Source organism: Sinocyclocheilus anshuiensis, unplaced genomic scaffold (genome assembly GCF_001515605.1).
Source record: "Sinocyclocheilus anshuiensis isolate Anshui unplaced genomic scaffold, SAMN03320099.WGS_v1.1 scaffold461, whole genome shotgun sequence".
NCBI classification, from domain to species: Eukaryota; Metazoa; Chordata; class Actinopteri; order Cypriniformes; family Cyprinidae; genus Sinocyclocheilus; species Sinocyclocheilus anshuiensis.
Window position 1 is genome coordinate 117759 of NW_015541005.1, and position 22882 is coordinate 140640.

Here is a 22882-nt window from a genome sequence, read left to right on the forward strand (position 1 = left end):
TTTTATACCAGCTTTTCGAGCCTGGAACATGAGAAACATTTGAAATGACGCTCTAGTCTATTGAAAAAAGTTGCACATTTGCTTCCTTTGCTACATCTATACTGCACTTCTTGTGGTCTACAAAAGCACACTCCCCTCTTCCTGTGCATATTTCCTTTATCTCTGCCAGTTCGCTCGCCATCTCTTCAACCATTTCTGTTATTTCCCTTGCAAGACTAAAGAGTCTGGCTCAAGGTCATGCAGGTCACTGGTTTAACGTACATGCTTTAGCAACACACATCATATTACTCTTAGCAAACAAGGAAAGGCAAATGTCACACCCATGTTAGCCTAACAGATCTGTTGACGTATCTCTGATTATGTCAGCCTGGTCAGGTACTGTGGATGTCATCTTAAGCACAGCTTAGTTTTATGTCGTCTAATATAGCTACAATTCAACACAATATTGCATTATCCATCAACTCAATACTGACCATTCAGCCCGTCCATGAATCACCTGAGAGTTGTTCAGATAATGCAGGTCATGTTTTCAGTGGTCTTTTGAACTTGGACAACACTGAGATGACTGTCAAAAGGTGGCCTAATTTACCATACATTTTTTTAAATAAACTCTAAACTAACAGTTCATCATTTTTCAAAGGACTTAAACCCAAAACTTTTGAGTTTGGGAGAAAAATAAAATCAGAAATATACCACAAATGTTCAGTACATTATCAAGCACTTAGTTTTTCTATATATTCTCTTTTCCAAGAAGTTTCTGCATTCAAAGAATTCGGTATGATACTAGTTTTTCTAGTTGTCATTTTCGAAGCGTACCAAAACCAATAATGACATTTGACCGCTCACATCTACAGTAATAATAAACCTGATAAATTGTGTAAAAGCATCTGTTTAACCTGATTAAACTAACATTTGGCAAATTAGGCTTATTGTCTTTTCTTCAAGGCAGTTTTATGCAGTGCAAGATCACATCTTCTGGAGTTAAATGAAAAGAAATAAGAAGCAACAATATATTTAAGGCCACAGCTTTTTATTTATTGGCACTCTTGATCTAAAAATCAGTTGCATAACATCTATTATTTCCAAACGCCATTAGTTCACACAGAACACGTTTTTGCCTTCCACTGTGCTGCATTGTAATTGATTTTTTATGTAAACATGCAAAACAGATGTCGGCCTTTTATTATAAAACCCCCTCAAGATGTTCTTATACATTCCAGATTTGTTATGCATCTTTAAATCAAAAATGTGTTCTGTGTGAATTCTTAAAAACACAGTACAGAAATTTATATTTATAAAGTAATAAAAGTGTACAACTCATGCCATGTACACATAAAGCCATTCATTTTACATTGCTGGACTGCTTTTCTTTTTGTTGAACAAAATGATTTAAAAGTCACTTTCAAACCAAGCAGCTCGAACACCAATGCAGCGATTTCATGGGACCAAATTAAATCTGTGTGGGGAACCTTTTCCCCCTCTAGCAAAACTCTCAATATTACAGATTCATATTGAAATGATTGGATTTCGCCTGGGAAATTTTGCTGAGCAATGGTAAATGTGACCGCACCTTCAATGGTAACTGATCAGGCTTGTTTTCATCTGTCATCAGTCAGCTTTGCTATGGAGCTTTTCCCTCCTTCCTTTATGACTCTGAGGGAGCCACAGGCTCGAGGATTGGGTAAGTGCAACTGATTAGGCCTGGGTAAATATATGCAGGGCAAAGATCTGCTGAACAGGAAATATGTGTAGCATGCTACATCTTCGCTCTTACATTCAAAGCTCTCTGCAGTCCACCTCTGTAACTGGCAGGAGGTCACATGATCACAGAAAGCGCACTACAGTTCAGTCATTTTTTTTCTGACACCAGCTCCTCGCAGCGTCAGCAGCATTTTGGAGGTTGTTCAAACAACCTCACTTCCCTTTAAAAACACAGCACCAATACTTAGTTTTTCAGCTGACAGCTGAATCAATATTATTGTAGGGAGAATCACTATCCACATCTTGTCCAAACTGAACATAATAAAGAAAAATGTCCTCTTTTTTTACAACATATATTGTTAATATTCTCTTAGAAATGTCTCTTGTATCCAAAATCCTGATCTATAAGCACACATTCTTGTTGATTCCTTTTGCAGAGATACCTCAGGACTGAATACAGGCCTTCTTCTGGTTACGCCTCCGCCCTCTCTGGCCTGAAAAGAAACGAAAGATGTCAAACAAGACTTTAAAAATATCAAAATAGGGCTGCATGATTAATCTAAATAAAACTCTGATATGGCTTTGTGCTATTATCAAATTGCAAGGGCTGCAATTTAAATAAATAAATAGATGCAATGTTACAGAGTGAAGCACAGCACTGTGTTCTTATACGTCTCAATGCCACTCCACTTGAGCACTTTAATATGCGTTTGGGAACACAACATGTGGCAACCATCTTCTCATACTTGCTGCAATGAGAAGCGCTTAAAAAGGAAGCTTTAAGGGCTCCCTGTTGTTTTCCATCAAAGTAAAGGTTCTATTGTTAAACATTGGAAACTAAAGAAATGAAGACAGCTATAAATATTATTATTGTAATTTTATAGTTTTTAATTATATAGTTTATTTATAGCAATGTTGATATATAATAACAAAATTTGGGCCAAATTGTGTAGCCCTACAAACAAGCAAACCTAGAATTTTTTATATCACATTTTAAATTGCATCACAATTTTTATCTGAGAATTAAAAATACATTTCCCCCCCAAATTGTGCATGAAAACACTGCACTACTCAAAAGATATATAAATAAATAATCAGCATACATACCATCCTCACCATCTGTGGCAATAGTCTGAAGAGAAACACTCCTTGGACCCATTTTGGTCTTCTTGAGTTTAAACTTAACCTGTGGTGGATTCTCTATCATCTCAAATGTGTCTTCAACTTCACCAGTGCTGTCAGTCTCTGAGATCTTGCGAGGAGCGGGAGTGACGTGTTTGGATGCGTCTTCTTGCTCATTAATATGATTGGCCAACCAAGATGCTTCCTTGGAGTTGCTGGTAACCTTAGTGTCTTTATGACTGACCTGTTTCACATCTGTGCTTTGATGGGTTGTTTTAGAGAGAGTGTCTGGACTCTGGTTGTTTGCTCTGCCTTTCAAGAAATGGCGGAAGGAAGAGCGCTGCTTTTTAGAACCAAACAGCGAAGGCTTCTTCCCATCGCCTTTACCATCCTCTGTCCCATCTGGGGATGTAGGGGACTGTGGACGTACACTGTCCCCATTGGTGTAGATTAATTTTTCCATGTTGTTCACAGAGGCATGGTCAACATAGTCTCTCAGCTTAGAAAGATCCTGCAGGGAGCCAGTCACACCTAGACTGTTGCCAACGACTAAAGAGTACTTAGGATTATGGTATTTATGTGCAGGCACCTTTAGGCCGGCCTGTTTGGAGTCCCCTACAGAGATCTGGAAGCGTGACGTGGATACAGGAATTGTGAGTTTGTTGGGTTCTGTTGGCGTTTTCAGCACAGGAACTGGCAGGGCCGGCTTACTGATGTGAAACTCACGATACAGGTCCACTTTATCAGACACAGCATACAGCTCTCTGAAGTCATTGTCGAAGAAGTCAACAACCTGTCCTGACATCACAGTGATTGTGTTGCGGTTCATCCTAGAGGAACTCCACGTAAAACTATAAAGATGGGAAGTGTACAGTAAATGTATTGATTAAAGATTGAACAAACGTACCACAATGGTGGACAAAACTACAAGATGTACTTGTTTGGTCTGTATACGAACCTGTATGATCCAAACATCACTTTCTCTCCATCTACCAACATGTATTTGGAGCACAGCGATCCTGGCAGACGACCAAAGGACAGTGGCATGCCAGAGCCTCTCACAGTTCGCACACGCAGGTTCTGAAAGATCAGAAAGAGAGAAAACAATGTTTAAAGCTGTGTGTACACTGCATAATTTTTTGCTGTGGAGTGTAAATCTATTGTATGTAAAATACTGTTTTAGTCATTCTGAAATGCCTGAGCTTGTCATCAAAATGATTTTGTATGACGTTGGCACCGATAGCATTGCATTACGGACATCTTCCCGAGTTCGAATCCTGGCTTGAGGACCTTTCCCGATCCCACCCCCTTTCTCTCTCTCCCACTTCGCTTCCCGTCACTTTCCTATACTAATAAAAAGTAAAAAAAAAAAAAAAAAACCACCAAAAATAAATATTAAAAACATGATTTTGTAAAACTACTAATGCATAATTTCGTTCAATAACATCAGGCATCCGAATGCAAGATAACATTTCGTCTGTGCACTCAGAGGTGCAAGCAATTTATTATGTAGGAAAAAAGTTACAAGCTTCTCTAGTTGCAGTAACTTTTTTATCAATGATGCTTTGTGACAGTTTCAAAGGAACTGAAATGTTTGGGTCTATCTAGTAAAATAATTACAGTATGAGGAAACAAGAGGTCAGCAACTGGTGACATTGGGGCATGTGAGAGAGAAAAAATCTTATTATTTAGCATCAGTGTTGGGGAAAGTTACTTTTAAAAGTAATGCATTACAATACTGTGTTACTCCCTAAAAAAGTAACTAATTACGTTACTTAGTTACTTTTTATGGAAAGTAATGCGTTATATTACTTTTGCGTTACTTTCACGTTACTTTTTAAATATGAACAGGGCTTGATTGTTTTTAATATAAGAAGTTCTATTTATAGCAAATGTATAAGCCCTTTCACACCAAAAAGTGTAATGAATAAACCTCAGGCTGAAGGAAAAGTAAATTCACGTCTGTACAGTAGAACGCAGGAGAAGAAACGCTCTTCAGCAATAAAAAAAAAAAAAACAATGAAGCACAATTGTTAGTTTACCTAAAGTCATTTTTGCTTATTAGTATGGTTGAACTGGATCATCAAAGGTCAGCAGCAAAGACATTGGTTAATAAAATGGGATTAGATACATTTGTGTTATTTAACATATTTAATTATTGCAGGTTTGCATCATATTCTGAGTTTGCATTTCACTGTTTTAATTCATTTTGATGAATACTAAATCTGTTTTTTGTGAGTGGGATGAATTAATGCACATTCACATTTACTACAAGATGTACTTGTTTGGTCTGTATACGAACCTGTATGATCCAAACATCACTTTCTCTCCATCTACCAACATGTATTTGGAGCACAGCGATCCTGGCAGACGACCAAAGGACAGTGGCATGCCAGAGCCTCTCACAGTTCGCACACGCAGGTTCTGAAAGATCAGAAAGAGAGAAAACAATGTTTAAAGCTGTGTGTACACTGCATAATTTTTTGCTGTGGAGTGTAAATCTATTGTATGTAAAATACTGTTTTAGTCATTCTGAAATGCCTGAGCTTGTCATCAAAATGATTTTGTATGACGTTGGCACCGATAGCATTGCATTACGGACATCTTCCCGAGTTCGAATCCTGGCTTGAGGACCTTTCCCGATCCCACCCCCTTTCTCTCTCTCCCACTTCGCTTCCCGTCACTTTCCTATACTAATAAAAAGTAAAAAAAAAAAAAAAAACCACCAAAAATAAATATTAAAAACATGATTTTGTAAAACTACTAATGCATAATTTCGTTCAATAACATCAGGCATCCGAATGCAAGATAACATTTCGTCTGTGCACTCAGAGGTGCAAGCAATTTATTATGTAGGAAAAAAGTTACAAGCTTCTCTAGTTGCAGTAACTTTTTTATCAATGATGCTTTGTGACAGTTTCAAAGGAACTGAAATGTTTGGGTCTATCTAGTAAAATAATTACAGTATGAGGAAACAAGAGGTCAGCAACTGGTGACATTGGGGCATGTGAGAGAGAAAAAATCTTATTATTTAGCATCAGTGTTGGGGAAAGTTACTTTTAAAAGTAATGCATTACAATACTGTGTTACTCCCTAAAAAAGTAACTAATTATGGTACTTAGTTACTTTTTATGGAAAGTAATGTGTTATGATTGTTTTTAATATAAGAAGTTCTATTTATAGCAAATATAAAAGCCCTTTCACACCAAAAAGTGTAATGAATAAACCTCAGGCTGAAGGAAAAGTAAATTCACGTCTGTACAGTAGAACGCAGGAGAAGAAACGCTCTTCAGCAATAAAAAAAAAAAAAACAATGAAGCACAATTGTTAGTTTACCTAAAGTCATTTTTGCTTATTAGTATGGTTGAACTGGATCATCAAAGGTCAGCAGCAAAGACATTGGTTAATAAAATGGGATTAGATACATTTGTGTTATTTAACATATTTAATTATTGCAGGTTTGCATCATATTCTGAGTTTGCATTTCACTGTTTTAATTCATTTTGATGAATACTAAATCTGTTTTTTGTCAGTGGGATGAATTAATGCACATTCACATTTAGTCTAGAACTACAGTAACATCATGTTCACACAGCGCACACAACTCCTCTGCACTGCTGATTTCTCCCAATATGGGGACAGGAAACTTGTCAGTCAATAAATGGGAAAACAAAGTAACTGGCGTTACTTTTTTGCAAAAGTAACTCAGATATTTTCTTGTAAATTAAAAAAGTAATGCGTTACTTTACTAGTTACTTGCAAAAAGTAATCTGATTACGTAACTTGCGTTACTTGTAATGCGTTACCCCCAACACTGTTTAGCATTGCATTTAAGTTATGAACAAAATTACCACAGGTCTGCTCTGAAGAATAAAGAAAAATCTCTTTTAGGGGGCTGTTCACATATCGCATCTTTTGTGCGCTCAAGTTCGTTATCCAGACACAACTGACTCCTGACTCCAGACAAGATTTTTTTAATGGAAAAAAATTGCCAACATTAGCTCAAGGGCTTGCTTCCCGCGGTATCATTTCAATTATGCGTGTAAATGAGGATGTCAAAACACACGATCCGGTTAAAAGTTTTAAAAAGTTAAAAGTCTTAGCTAAGATCTAGATCATACTGTCTGACATACAGTAAAAGATGCACAGTCTGCTATAACTTTGAACCAAGATCTGGCTTGTACCACAAAAAGGTCATTAAAGGGCAGTTAAGGCCCATTTACACTGAAGAGAACTATCTTTAACTAAAGGTTTTAATAACTGTTCAAGTTCTATGAAAATAGTGTCCATAAGACAGCTGCAACGATAATAACACAGCAGAACGATTTAATTGGTATAACTTTCAGAATGATTTTTTTCCTGTTTATGAAAAATAAAACATCGACAGACAGTCAAAATTCACTGACTTTAAAGAGCTTGCATGCTAAAAGCAGCAGACAACAAAACTGCCATGCTTATAATAAATGTATTGTTATCGTCTGTGAGTGTGGATGATATAGCTACTGTTATCTTTATAGTTATTGTTCTTGGCATGAACAGTATAAAGTGGCAAATCTGGATTTTACAAAAGGCATGAGGTGTCAGAGCAACACACCTGACATGGGCAAATATCCAAGGTGAAGTCGGTAGTGAGAGGTTAATGAAAAAATCCTTGCACACAGGGGTGTGGCGATTTCATTTGCACACTGAGGACTCAAAAGAAAGGAATACTGTAGCGACAAAAGGACTTTGAGTACAAGGCTGGCATGGATGAGGAAAAAGCAGAAGCGTGAGAGATTAGAGCACTCCACAACTCTCCTAAACAAGATCAAGTTGCCTTTTTTCTTAGTTCTGTTGAAATCTGCAGATCCTCTTTCAGGAAATAACAATGCTGAAGTATCCAACTCTATTGCTCAGTGTAAAGTGTCAGATGAAAAGCCCTAGTGTCCTATATAAAACAATCCATCCACATAGATAAGGCTCATTGGCAGTGTATCTTAGGGAGATCGGCAGTATTTGGGGCAGTCTTGCGGAAAGCACTGGGTTTCATTCTACAGCGTGGTTATGTGTGTGCACAGCAGACCAGGAAGTCAGTTGAACCCTGTGGCAACAGCTCCAGAATCAACCAGAGTTTCAAGTTCACACAGATCCCTTAAAGGTCAGCTGACAGTCTGTTAACATGTGCATTTGTGAGTGATATGGTAAGTCACGTGTTCTTTTTGACTTCTTTTCCAGCAAAGCCTGATAAGGCACGTCTGACTATTGCTAACATACACACATTATGATGTTTTGATAACACGTGGCTTCACTTTAACTAGCATTGTGTGATCGCACACAGGGAGTTAAGAATAAAAGGGCAACATTTTGGTTCACTAATGGCTAGTGCTAAGGAATAAAAATTGAATTGGGTTGAAGAACAGATACTGATTTTTGCTTCCCAACCTGGAAGAAGGTAAAAGTTTACATAGTGTTGTTAAGATTACAATTGTTTGTCTTTAAACGCCATGTACTCAATGATCAACTTTACCAGAATTTCCTTGCAATTTTATAAGAAATAACAATAAAATTAATTGTAAAAATTATATATATTAAAATATATAAAATTATATTATTTATATATACAATTTATTTTATTGTTTTGCAATTTGGTATAAAATAGGACCCTGACATATATTATCATTAATTTCAATTTCAATTTCAATTAATCACATTGAAAATGAAGTCTGTTACCAAAATATTTTGCAATGTGACATTATTTAAAGGCAAATATTGATCTCCAATTTGCATTGTCACAATGCATCCTTTACGGATTCTTTTTTTGCTAAGAACCAGACATTCAAGTATTATTTTTTTGTATTAAAATCATAAATTATAACCTGTACCACAAATACTACTATGATTTAAAAAACTGTATTTATTTTATTATGGTAATGTGATTTATTTTTTATTGTGGTAATGAGAATAGATCTTTTTTTTTTTTGCATTATTTTAATAATAACTTGAGGGAAATGTGCTTAACTATCAAAAATAATGCCACAAAATAATTGCCCTAAAACTGGCTTCATTTTTGTTTCATGCAAAACACAATTTCTTGTGTATCAACCAATTGTTATCACTCACCCTCAGGTGCTGCACAGAAATCTGCAGCCTGCTGCTCATGTCTAGGAAGTGCGGCAAGCCGTGCTCCTCCAGCAGCAAGTACACAGCCACCCCCCTCTTACTCGCAGCATCTAACAGATCCTGCAGGATCAGCAGGTCCGTCAACAGGTCCATGACCACCGCAACCAGCTGAAAACCAAGTGAAACCAAACCAAGGTTAAAGCTTAGCAACTTCACTTAGCTTATCATTACATCTGCTTTGAGGTGAGTATGAACCACATTGGGGATTTCTCTTTTCTTGCACTGCGACAGTCTAGTTTGTCTCAGTTTGAGTGAACATGTGAAATCACATACAGAACACAGAGCAGATACACTCCAGCAGACACATTAGCAATGAAAAAGTCCAAACTCAACATGAGTCACAAGCTATTTATGAAACAAAGCAGTCAATCTGGGTTAAAAGACACGTATGTGTTATATATAAACCACACACCACAGCATTTTAACAAATAAAATGCAAACTAGGTCAGCATAAATCTCATAATGACGTGGAAAAACAAGTTTAAATTTATTGGGTCAATTCAAAGCTTGTTTAAGGTAAAGGTTAGGCCTCAATCCCTTCTTCATCCTCACTGACTCGCATGTCAAAGCTATGTAAATAAGAAGGAAACTATTTGCATTAAAGAGAAAACACAGATAACAGCTGAACAGGAGTGTCACAGGTTGAATCACTTTTGATAACAGATTCAGTTCTTTTGCTAAAGCTGAAAATATTTGAAAATTACATGTTTTATTGATTGTAAACTATTCTTTAATAACATTTTTAAGCTTCTTTCACAAGATACAGTACAAGGAAATGCTATTTTAACATTTTCAGACATGCATGTTTCTATCAGTTCCTCAAGAGGAGGCGCCATCTGCTTCAGATGAACACATGACATCAAAGACATGAGCGTCAGGATCGACCTGGATAATATCTAAATACAACGTCCTGTGGACATAGTCTAATGCTAACATTGCCACCTGATTTCCTGAAACTAAAACTAATAAAGTGCAACATTTTGGTTCACTAATGGCTAGTGCTAAGGAATAAAAATTGAATTGGGTTGAAGAACAGATACTGATTTTTGCTTCCCAACCTGGAAGAAGGTAAAAGTTTACATAGTGTTGTTAAGATTACAATTGTTTGTCTTTAAACGCCATGTACTCAATGATCAACTTTACCAGAATTTCCTTGCAATTTTATAAGAAATAACAATAAAATTAATTGTAAAAATTATATATATTAAAATATATAAAATTATATTATTTATATATACAATTTATTTTATTGTTTTGCAATTTGGTGTAAAATAGGACCCTGACATATATTATCATTAATTTCAATTTCAATTTCAATTAATCACATTGAAAATGAAGTCTGTTACCAAAATATTTTGCAATGTGACATTATTTAAAGGCAAATATTGATCTCCAATTTGCATTGTCACAATGCATCCTTTACGGATTCTTTTTTTGCTAAGAACCAGACATTCAAGTATTATTTTTTTGTATTAAAATCATAAATTATAACCTGTACCACAAATACTACTATGATTTAAAAAACTGTATTTATTTTATTATGGTAATGTGATTTATTTTTTATTGTGGTAATGAGAATAGATCTTTTTTTTTTTTGCATTATTTTAATAATAACTTGAGGGAAATGTGCTTAACTATCAAAAATAATGCCACAAAATAATTGCCCTAAAACTGGCTTCATTTTTGTTTCATGCAAAACACAATTTCTTGTGTATCAACCAATTGTTATCACTCACCCTCAGGTGCTGCACAGAAATCTGCAGCCTGCTGCTCATGTCTAGGAAGTGCGGCAAGCCGTGCTCCTCCAGCAGCAAGTACACAGCCACCCCCCTCTTACTCGCAGCATCTAACAGATCCTGCAGGATCAGCAGGTCCGTCAACAGGTCCATGACCACCGCAACCAGCTGAAAACCAAGTGAAACCAAACCAAGGTTAAAGCTTAGCAACTTCACTTAGCTTATCATTACATCTGCTTTGAGGTGAGTATGAACCACATTGGGGATTTCTCTTTTCTTGCACTGCGACAGTCTAGTTTGTCTCAGTTTGAGTGAACATGTGAAATCACATACAGAACACAGAGCAGATACACTCCAGCAGACACATTAGCAATGAAAAAGTCCAAACTCAACATGAGTCACAAGCTATTTATGAAACAAAGCAGTCAATCTGGGTTAAAAGACACGTATGTGTTATATATAAACCACACACCACAGCATTTTAACAAATAAAATGCAAACTAGGTCAGCATAAATCTCATAATGACGTGGAAAAACAAGTTTAAATTTATTGGGTCAATTCAAAGCTTGTTTAAGGTAAAGGTTAGGCCTCAATCCCTTCTTCATCCTCACTGACTCGCATGTCAAAGCTATGTAAATAAGAAGGAAACTATTTGCATTAAAGAGAAAACACAGATAACAGCTGAACAGGAGTGTCACAGGTTGAATCACTTTTGATAACAGATTCAGTTCTTTTGCTAAAGCTGAAAATATTTGAAAATTACATGTTTTATTGATTGTAAACTATTCTTTAATAACATTTTTAAGCTTCTTTCACAAGATACAGTACAAGGAAATGCTATTTTAACATTTTCAGACATGCATGTTTCTATCAGTTCCTCAAGAGGAGGCGCCATCTGCTTCAGATGAACACATGACATCAAAGACATGAGCGTCAGGATCGACCTGGATAATATCTAAATACAACGTCCTGTGGACATAGTCTAATGCTAACATTGCCACCTGATTTCCTGAAACTAAAACTAATAGTCAGCAATCAGCTTTGAACTTTTTAAGGCACATCTAAATATCATCCAACTAAAGACTACGGGACAGTAACTCAATAAGTGTACTCAGAATGTGAAGAGTATAAAATAACATTGCCATAAATGTGCATATAATGTCTGGTCTTCTAATACTCTATAGCAAGAATATTACAAAAGGTGTGCTTGAAAATGAATAGTAAAATCAGTTTATTAACCTCCTGAGACCCTGTGACCTCATATGAGGACATTATATTTTGGTGTATTTCTCTGAGACTATACATGCCACGGTTTTAAGTCTGGATGTCCTGTACAGAGCACATTCAGGGCTTTTCAGAGATACTAAATGTTTGGATGTTTCACCATGACCACTCCCTCTCCTTGGTCTTCAAATATGTCTGATATTAATTTAGTGACACTCTTATGGAAATATGATAATATTTTGTAATTATCATTTAAATCTGTCTAATTTTTAAACTGTCTGTCATAAATCAACATCTCAGGAAAATGTTATGGGGTTTCAAATCAAAATATGACTTTCTGTTACGAAACAGGATGTTGATTTCATACATGTCCTCATATGAGGACACTGGGACTAAAAGCATGTTTATTAGCATTTTGGGAGACATAACAACTGAATAGGGAAATAAATTATGTTTCAATATTCTATGAAATATTATATATTATTATGAAAATCTTGTCAAATATTACTCCCATTATTACACTTCTGTTTTCATTACATGTTGCCCCAAAAACACATTAATATGCAAATTAGATTTAGTTTATAGATACATTGTATATAATGAGAAAACCCGTTTATGGCCATTTTACACAAATTTTGCAGAAAGAAAAATGGTATATCAAATCATTCTGTAATAACATAGTTCAGAATCATCTTTATACAAAGTTTGGTAAAAAAAAAACAAATCCTGAAAACTAAAAATGTATTGGTGATTTTAAAAAATCTATTGTTTTTGCCTATGCATGTTCATTCATGTCTTTTTTTTTGTTTTTTTTTAATTGAGTCCCGATGTCCTCTACCGAGGACATAGCATAACTTATGAACAAAATATAATTTTTTTTATTCTTTTACATTTTTTTTATGCTCTAAATGTTTTTCCTAAAAATCTTTTCTAGGGTCTTAAGAGGTTAAGAAAAAAACAGTCTGAGTTGCTGTATAAATGTAAATCGACATCAGTGTAACTACAAAACTAAACAAAATAAGAGCAGCACCTGCCAGAACATAATTAACTCAGTGTGTCAAGTGCATTTGAATAAGTTTCACCGCAGCCGTCCAACAAATAAGTCTTACGGGTGTACTTATGGTGCAAAGAGATGTGATGACAGTGTGACAACCAGAACACAGACGTAAAATGTTTGTGTATTTACAATAAAATTAACCAGCTATATATTATACTGTATTAATTTTGCTGTTACAAACAGAGATGGCCCATTAAAATCAGGTCCAAAGATTGTAATGACCTGTTGAGTATTATTATCTCATTGTGTTCGGGATGTATGACAGATTTACAAGGCATTTGTGAGAGGAAACGGAACTAAATTACAAGTTACAATGAAATGTAGTAGTTCTTGAGTTAACACTTTTCATTAATGTTTTTACAGCTTTTGTATTTATTGAGGGTTATGTACATTGAGTGAAGGCAGCTGAAATACTTTGTACCTAAAGTGTGTCATTATAACTTATCACTGTTAAGGAAGTCACTTACATGTTGCCCCAAAAACACATTAATATGCAAATTAGATTTAGTTTATAGATACATTGTATATAATGAGAAAACCCGTTTATGGCCATTTTACACACATTTTGCAGAAAGAAAAATGGTATATCAAATCATTCTGTAATAACATAGTTCAGAATCATCTTTATACAAAGTTTGGTAAAAAAAAAACAAATCCTGAAAACTAAAAATGTATTGGTGATTTTAAAAAATCTATTGTTTTTGCCTATGCATGTTCATTCATGTCTTTTTTTTTGTTTTTTTTTAATTGAGTCCCGATGTCCTCTACCGAGGACATAGCATAACTTATGAACAAAATATAATTTTTTTTATTCTTTTACATTTTTTTTATGCTCTAAATGTTTTTCCTAAAAATCTTTTCTAGGGTCTTAAGAGGTTAAGAAAAAAACAGTCTGAGTTGCTGTATAAATGTAAATCGACATCAGTGTAACTACAAAACTAAACAAAATAAGAGCAGCACCTGCCAGAACATAATTAACTCAGTGTGTCAAGTGCATTTGAATAAGTTTCACCGCAGCCGTCCAACAAATAAGTCTTACGGGTGTACTTATGGTGCAAAGAGATGTGATGACAGTGTGACAACCAGAACACAGACGTAAAATGTTTGTGTATTTACAATAAAATTAACCAGCTATATATTATACTGTATTAATTTTGCTGTTACAAACAGAGATGGCCCATTAAAATCAGGTCCAAAGATTGTAATGACCTGTTGAGTATTATTATCTCATTGTGTTCGGGATGTATGACAGATTTACAAGGCATTTGTGAGAGGAAACGGAACTAAATTACAAGTTACAATGAAATGTAGTAGTTCTTGAGTTAACACTTTTCATTAATGTTTTTACAGCTTTTGTATTTATTGAGGGTTATGTACATTGAGTGAAGGCAGCTGAAATACTTTGTACCTAAAGTGTGTCATTATAACTTATCACTGTTAAGGAAGTCACACTGTGTGTGTATGACTTGAGGGCTCCGGCAGTGTGATTGACAAGGAACTTACAGACAAAACCCAAGGCTACATGAGGGTGATTTCCTGACTGATTATTACTTCACTCTTTTTACTGAAACTCATTCACAATGACACACATATAGTATAGTACAATATAGTACATATAGTACAAACGGTTAGATATTTCTATACATACCTGATTTAACCAATGGCTAGATACCTCTGTTTTGTGTTTTTAGGGGAAATTGGTCTTTATGAGAATATCTTTTCTTTTTAATAGTTCTTAATATATTATGCTAATAAAAATTCCATCATTAGATTAGATTAAGTTCATTATCATTTTGCAGTATCTATTTATTTATTTAGGCTTTTCATTTAAAGTTCAAATGAATGTTTCTGTTTCATATCATTTTGTATGACTAAAGATCAATGTTTAGTCAGGGTGATTTCCAAATAAGAGCTCAGAGCTATTTCACAAATAAACAGCACTCCACCAAAATACCCATAGCCACAGGGACTAGGCCTCAGCAGTTTCTGAAGAAATGTCTTCTTCGGCAAACGAAATCTGCTGAACTTAATTCTTAATATTTGTACTTAACTTCATTAAATCATTCCTTCTTCCATATTCCCACAACTTTATGGTAGCTTTTAAAACAGTTAGGTCAGCGTTAAATGTTAGGCTAATTATTTTAAAAGATGATCTTATGCTCAGTGGAAAGTACACAACCACATGACTGACAATTAACTTCAAAATATGTCAATGACAGCCCCATATAAACTTATACAATAAAACTTGTTTAGGCCACATGCTTCATCTTCATGTGAATCATACAAATGAAACCAATAAATCTATAAAACATCTGAAATATGACTTAGCGTAAGTCATGACACATTACTTACATCCTTAAAATGAACTATATATTTCTGTTACTACTTTATTTGTTAATACTCCAATAGTGAGAAGTATATTTTTAAATTTCACTATTAACCATTTGATTTCAAGTTAGGGATTCAAATATCAACTATTCACTTCCATCTAACCCACGTATTAAAATTGTTCCTATTCCAATTTTACGATTAAGGTTTTTGAAGTTTCTAGCAACTATTCCAAAAGATACTAGTATCTATTTCAATACACAAACATATTTACTTGACACAAGTACCTTATGAGACACAGACTCATAGTATTTATACCAGCAGTAACATTTCATATTTCAGTTACCACTACACTTTTAAAAATTAAGGTTCTTTATTGGCATCAATGGTTCTACGGAGAACCTTGAACACCCGTGGAACCTTTCAAATGTAGAAAAGATTCTTTATAGTCAAAAAAGGTTCTTTAGATTTTTAAAATGTTCTTCAAAATGGTTCTTCTAGGAACTGTTCACTGAAAGTTTCTTTTGGGAACCAAAAATGGTTCTTCTATGGCACTGCTGCAAAAACACCCTTTTGGAACCTTTATTTTTAAGAGTGTAGTTACCTTACTAGTTACATTTTAGTAGAAACGATGTATTTAGTACCCAATTGCTACTAGGAAAACTAGATATTGAGAATCTCCTGGAAATGGACTAGTAACCATGTACTAATACCTCAAGAACAGTTACTAGTAAAACTTGAATAGCTACCAGCAACAAATGATAACACACACAAGTTAGAAATAGCCTACATTGCCAATAGTAGGCTAAACAATGGGATAGCTACTTGTTGGTATACTATTGATGCTATTACTAGTATATAATGCATAGGTACTGATGACTAATTGAACAGATATAGGTCACTAAGTAGCCTACTAATGACTAATGAATAGTTAGGAATTTTCATTAGTCACTAGCTATTACTATTCGTTAGTCATTATTATTGGAATACTTGTTTTTTTCACTAGTAATTAAAAAAAATAGTATATAAAAAAAGAAAGTGTTTTCGTTTGGAATAAATGGTAGACGGCCATGGTCGCTTACCTTTGTGGATTCTTGAACGAGTCTGCGGACCACCTCTTTAATATGCGGACTGTTGGATTTTGGTGGGTGGGTGTAAACCGACACCCGAGTTACCCCTTTGTAATGGCCGTTGCTGGGCCAACCGATGTCCAGCGGAGGGATCTCCGTATCAGACATGGTCGGCCAGTAGGTTGAGTGCACACCTGAGTCTTCACTCGTATCATGGGGCGACCGTGAGCAGCAGGTGTCCGAGTCGCTGTCATATTCCTGGAAGGTGTCCCGCATCCATTTGATTTCCCTTGCGGAGAGAAAGTCTTTAACACTATCCTCTTTGAGACGCATCTTGAACGCGCCATCCCCGTTTTTCAAGAGCTGCTCGAGTGCGGCCCGCTGCTCCTCGCTGTAATAAAACTCCGGTTTGGACTCCGGTATTTTCACGTTAACATGTTCATCGTCCATGCATACTAGCTGAGACTCAGCCATGACAGCTGTGCTCCCGGAAACAACGGTTCACCTGTGTGGCTCCAGGCAGAACGCTCAGCACACCTTTACCTGTTTGAGTGGTTGGCTGAGGTGTTTCTGAGCTAGAATAAAGACAATTAGTGGGCGGAGCTTCGATAGCGTGGTAGGCGGGGCTTCAGCGCTCTGTATGAAGGTTCTTGTGAATTGACATGACGACACTTGTTTAACTTAAAATAAACACGGATGAAACCGTCACGGTAGTTTCCTTGACTGACGCCAACTTTTTGTTTCTTTACCAAAAAAGTAAATACAAGAATATAACTACCACCAAAAAAAGCTTAAAAAACAATAATAGGCCTAATAATAGGCTAATAAATAAAAAAATATTTTTTTATTTACCCTTACGAAAATTAACCATGCTTTTACTAAAAAAAAAACAAAACATGGTTACTATAGTTAGTGCCTGTGCCTATTTTGACAAATCACTTCTTAATACAAAAATGGGTACAGTAACATAAAAACTTTGCTTACTGTAACCATGGTATAGTTAAACCATGGTAACCACAAATTAACTCTGGTTTTGCTACACTATAGTTTAACCAAGGTATTTGTAGAAAAACTGTTATTATACAAATGTAAATCAATGCGCCAGAAAACCACGGTTTCTACACTTTTACTAAAATAAAACAATGGTTAATTTTCGTAATATTCTGTTATCCTTTACCTGTAACTTTATTTCCTCCGTGGAACACGGAAAATAGAAATAAAGTTATACAGGTTTGAAACAACATGACAGTAATTAAATTATGACAGAATTAGATTGAACTACCTCTTTGAAAAGATCACTTGACTTATATTTGAAAGCAGAAAGATTTATTCAAGTCCGCTGTTATTACCATATTTGCCATCCGTATTTTCCATCCTGTATAACAAAACAATAATCATACCTCTTCTGCCTGTGCCTATTTTGACAAATCACTTCTTAATACAAAAATGGGTACAGTAACAAAAACTTTGCTTACTGTAACACTGTATCTTGTGTTAGTGTGTCCTACTGAAGATCTTAAAATATAAACATGAACTGAGGGGTCACTGTAAGGGCTATGTACTGTATAATTCAGTAATTCATATAAGGGAAATGTCTAGTCATTAGGAGAATTTGACACATAAGAGAAATGGTATAGTTCTTTCTTCGTACCATAAAAATTATGTATAAAAAAAAAGATTATGTATATGAAAAAGAGAAGCAACAAAGAGCTTCATGAGTCTTTTTCTCACTTCTCCTCAACAGTTCTACAGCCAGTTTTATAAAAGTAATTTGAAAATAATTGACCAGTCCGTACATTATTGACAGGCATTTAGTAAGCGATTGATGGATTTGACTCTTAGCATAGTGATTCCACACCTCTGAGCAATCAGAAGACATCAGATCTGTTCTGTGTAATTGGCAGGGAACAGACCAGTCCTGCCACGCAATCGACCTTTCCACCATGATGCATCAGAACGGTCCAGTACTTCAATCATTTCACCGGAACTGAAGCCCAACTCGTCATCTTCCTCTGCTGTGAAGTCATACATTGCTCTCACCTGTATGGTTGACCGCTAAAACACACACACACCCAATGAAGCGTCAGTATAATAAAAGGTACTAATATCCTTCTGAACTTTGTTCCTTAATGTTCCTAAATGGCTGGTTCCTAAATCATTTTGTAAAACTGAGGATATGAAAGTAAAATCTGCATTTTACTAATTTTACTAATGTATATGGATAAATTACCAATAAATATGGGTAAATAAATAACCGTGTATAGCATTTAAAGGTGCAGTGTGTAATTTCTGTGCATTATGAAAGAGAATTGCAAAAAAAATTGCAAACAAGTTTCTCGAACACCTCTTACATTCTATTGGCTGGACAAACAGATAGTCCTGCCCCCAAACTCATGCCATTGGTTGGTTCATTCAAGTCCTCTTTTGACGCTCATATTAATGAGTTGGCAAGTCATAATTATGATGTCAGGTGCATTCAAGTCACTTTGGTCGGAGCAAGATGGCGATTTAACTTTTCGACACTTTTTGAACTCTACATCTACAAAATGATAAATAATGTACATCATTGTGTTTTTGCTTTTTTCTGTTTTTATTCAATTTATGAAGGTGATGTAAACTGAATCATTATATATTCCAAAAAACAGTCTGAGTTGCTGTATAAATGTAAATCGACATCAGTGTAACTACAAAACTAAACAAAATAAGAGCAGCACCTGCCAGAACATAATTAACTCAGTGTGTCAAGTGCATTTGAATAAGTTTCACCGCAGCCGTCCAACAAATAAGTCTTACGGGTGTACTTATGGTGCAAAGAGATGTGATGACAGTGTGACAACCAGAACACAGACGTAAAATGTTTGTGTATTTACAATAAAATTAACCAGCTATATATTATACTGTATTAATTTTGCTGTTACAAACAGAGATGGCCCATTAAAATCAGGTCCAAAGATTGTAATGACCTGTTGAGTATTATTATCTCATTGTGTTCGGGATGTATGACAGATTTACAAGGCATTTGTGAGAGGAAACGGAACTAAATTACAAGTTACAATGAAATGTAGTAGTTCTTGAGTTAACACTTTTCATTAATGTTTTTACAGCTTTTGTATTTATTGAGGGTTATGTACATTGAGTGAAGGCAGCTGAAATACTTTGTACCTAAAGTGTGTCATTATAACTTATCACTGTTAAGGAAGTCACACTGTGTGTGTATGACTTGAGGGCTCCGGCAGTGTGATTGACAAGGAACTTACAGACAAAACCCAAGGCTACATGAGGGTGATTTCCTGACTGATTATTACTTCACTCTTTTTACTGAAACTCATTCACAATGACACACATATAGTATAGTACAATATAGTACATATAGTACAAACGGTTAGATATTTCTATACATACCTGATTTAACCAATGGCTAGATACCTCTGTTTTGTGTTTTTAGGGGAAATTGGTCTTTATGAGAATATCTTTTCTTTTTAATAGTTCTTAATATATTATGCTAATAAAAATTCCATCATTAGATTAGATTAAGTTCATTATCATTTTGCAGTATCTATTTATTTATTTAGGCTTTTCATTTAAAGTTCAAATGAATGTTTCTGTTTCATATCATTTTGTATGACTAAAGATCAATGTTTAGTCAGGGTGATTTCCAAATAAGAGCTCAGAGCTATTTCACAAATAAACAGCACTCCACCAAAATACCCATAGCCACAGGGACTAGGCCTCAGCAGTTTCTGAAGAAATGTCTTCTTCGGCAAACGAAATCTGCTGAACTTAATTCTTAATATTTGTACTTAACTTCATTAAATCATTCCTTCTTCCATATTCCCACAACTTTATGGTAGCTTTTAAAACAGTTAGGTCAGCGTTAAATGTTAGGCTAATTATTTTAAAAGATGATCTTATGCTCAGTGGAAAGTACACAACCACATGACTGACAATTAACTTCAAAATATGTCAATGACAGCCCCATATAAACTTATACAATAAAACTTGTTTAGGCCACATGCTTCATCTTCATGTGAATCATACAAATGAAACCAATAAATCTATAAAACATCTGAAATATGACTTAGCGTAAGTCATGACACATTACTTACATCCTTAAAATGAACTATATATTTCTGTTACTACTTTATTTGTTAATACTCCAATAGTGAGAAGTATATTTTTAAATTTCACTATTAACCATTTGATTTCAAGTTAGGGATTCAAATATCAACTATTCACTTCCATCTAACCCACGTATTAAAATTGTTCCTATTCCAATTTTACGATTAAGGTTTTTGAAGTTTCTAGCAACTATTCCAAAAGATACTAGTATCTATTTCAATACACAAACATATTTACTTGACACAAGTACCTTATGAGACACAGACTCATAGTATTTATACCAGCAGTAACATTTCATATTTCAGTTACCACTACACTTTTAAAAATTAAGGTTCTTTATTGGCATCAATGGTTCTACGGAGAACCTTGAACACCCGTGGAACCTTTCAAATGTAGAAAAGATTCTTTATAGTCAAAAAAGGTTCTTTAGATTTTTAAAATGTTCTTCAAAATGGTTCTTCTAGGAACTGTTCACTGAAAGTTTCTTTTGGGAACCAAAAATGGTTCTTCTATGGCACTGCTGCAAAAACACCCTTTTGGAACCTTTATTTTTAAGAGTGTAGTTACCTTACTAGTTACATTTTAGTAGAAACGATGTATTTAGTACCCAATTGCTACTAGGAAAACTAGATATTGAGAATCTCCTGGAAATGGACTAGTAACCATGTACTAATACCTCAAGAACAGTTACTAGTAAAACTTGAATAGCTACCAGCAACAAATGATAACACACACAAGTTAGAAATAGCCTACATTGCCAATAGTAGGCTAAACAATGGGATAGCTACTTGTTGGTATACTATTGATGCTATTACTAGTATATAATGCATAGGTACTGATGACTAATTGAACAGATATAGGTCACTAAGTAGCCTACTAATGACTAATGAATAGTTAGGAATTTTCATTAGTCACTAGCTATTACTATTCGTTAGTCATTATTATTGGAATACTTGTTTTTTTCACTAGTAATTAAAAAAAATAGTATATAAAAAAAGAAAGTGTTTTCGTTTGGAATAAATGGTAGACGGCCATGGTCGCTTACCTTTGTGGATTCTTGAACGAGTCTGCGGACCACCTCTTTAATATGCGGACTGTTGGATTTTGGTGGGTGGGTGTAAACCGACACCCGAGTTACCCCTTTGTAATGGCCGTTGCTGGGCCAACCGATGTCCAGCGGAGGGATCTCCGTATCAGACATGGTCGGCCAGTAGGTTGAGTGCACACCTGAGTCTTCACTCGTATCATGGGGCGACCGTGAGCAGCAGGTGTCCGAGTCGCTGTCATATTCCTGGAAGGTGTCCCGCATCCATTTGATTTCCCTTGCGGAGAGAAAGTCTTTAACACTATCCTCTTTGAGACGCATCTTGAACGCGCCATCCCCGTTTTTCAAGAGCTGCTCGAGTGCGGCCCGCTGCTCCTCGCTGTAATAAAACTCCGGTTTGGACTCCGGTATTTTCACGTTAACATGTTCATCGTCCATGCATACTAGCTGAGACTCAGCCATGACAGCTGTGCTCCCGGAAACAACGGTTCACCTGTGTGGCTCAAGGCAGAACGCTCAGCACACCTTTACCTGTTTGAGTGGTTGGCTGAGGTGTTTCTGAGCTAGAATAAAGACAATTAGTGGGCGGAGCTTCGATAGCGTGGTAGGCGGGGCTTCAGCGCTCTGTATGAAGGTTCTTGTGAATTGACATGACGACACTTGTTTAACTTAAAATAAACACGGATGAAACCGTCACGGTAGTTTCCTTGACTGACGCCAACTTTTTGTTTCTTTACCAAAAAAGTAAATACAAGAATATAACTACCACCAAAAAAAGCTTAAAAAACAATAATAGGCCTAATAATAGGCTAATAAATAAAAAAATATTTTTTTATTTACCCTTACGAAAATTAACCATGCTTTTACTAAAAAAAAATAAATAAATAAAAAAATAAATAAAAAAAACATGGTTACTATAGTTAGTGCCTGTGCCTATTTTGACAAATCACTTCTTAATACAAAAATGGGTACAGTAACATAAAAACTTTGCTTACTGTAACCATGGTATAGTTAAACCATGGTAACCACAAATTAACTCTGGTTTTGCTACACTATAGTTTAACCAAGGTATTTGTAGAAAAACTGTTATTATACAAATGTAAATCAATGCGCCAGAAAACCACGGTTTCTACACTTTTACTAAAATAAAACAATGGTTAATTTTCGTAATATTCTGTTATCCTTTACCTGTAACTTTATTTCCTCCGTGGAACACGGAAAATAGAAATAAAGTTATACAGGTTTGAAACAACATGACAGTAATTAAATTATGACAGAATTAGATTGAACTACCTCTTTGAAAAGATCACTTGACTTATA

The 22882-nt window shown here is 35.2% G+C and overlaps 1 protein-coding gene across 1 annotated transcript; it reads right to left on the reverse strand.

The window, feature by feature from the left end:
* Nucleotides 1–1024: 1024 nt before the first annotated feature.
* Nucleotides 1025–17167, reverse strand: LOC107690234 (protein FAM83F-like). The gene is made up of 5 exons (XM_016488489.1): nt 16411–17167; nt 10719–10886; nt 5126–5247; nt 2809–3674; nt 1025–2195 (listed from the first exon to the last, which is right to left on the reverse strand). Exons 1-5 carry the CDS (start codon nt 16870–16872, stop codon nt 2146–2148), a joined length of 1668 nt encoding a protein of 555 aa, XP_016343975.1. The 5' UTR covers nt 16873–17167; the 3' UTR covers nt 1025–2145.
* Nucleotides 17168–22882: the final 5715 nt, after the last annotated feature.

Excerpts from the sequence above, each read along its gene's own strand:
- LOC107690234 (XM_016488489.1), bottom strand. The coding sequence starts at position 16,872 with ATGGCTGAGTCTCAGCTAGTATGCATGGACGATGAACATGTTAACGTG. Across the intron at positions 10,887-16,410 it reads TCGTTCAAGAATCCACAAAG|CTGGTTGCGGTGGTCATGGA; the intron begins GTAAGCGACCAT and ends CTTGGTTTTCAG. Across the intron at positions 2,196-2,808 it reads TGCCACAGATGGTGAGGATG|GCCAGAGAGGGCGGAGGCGT; the intron begins GTATGTATGCTG and ends GTTTCTTTTCAG.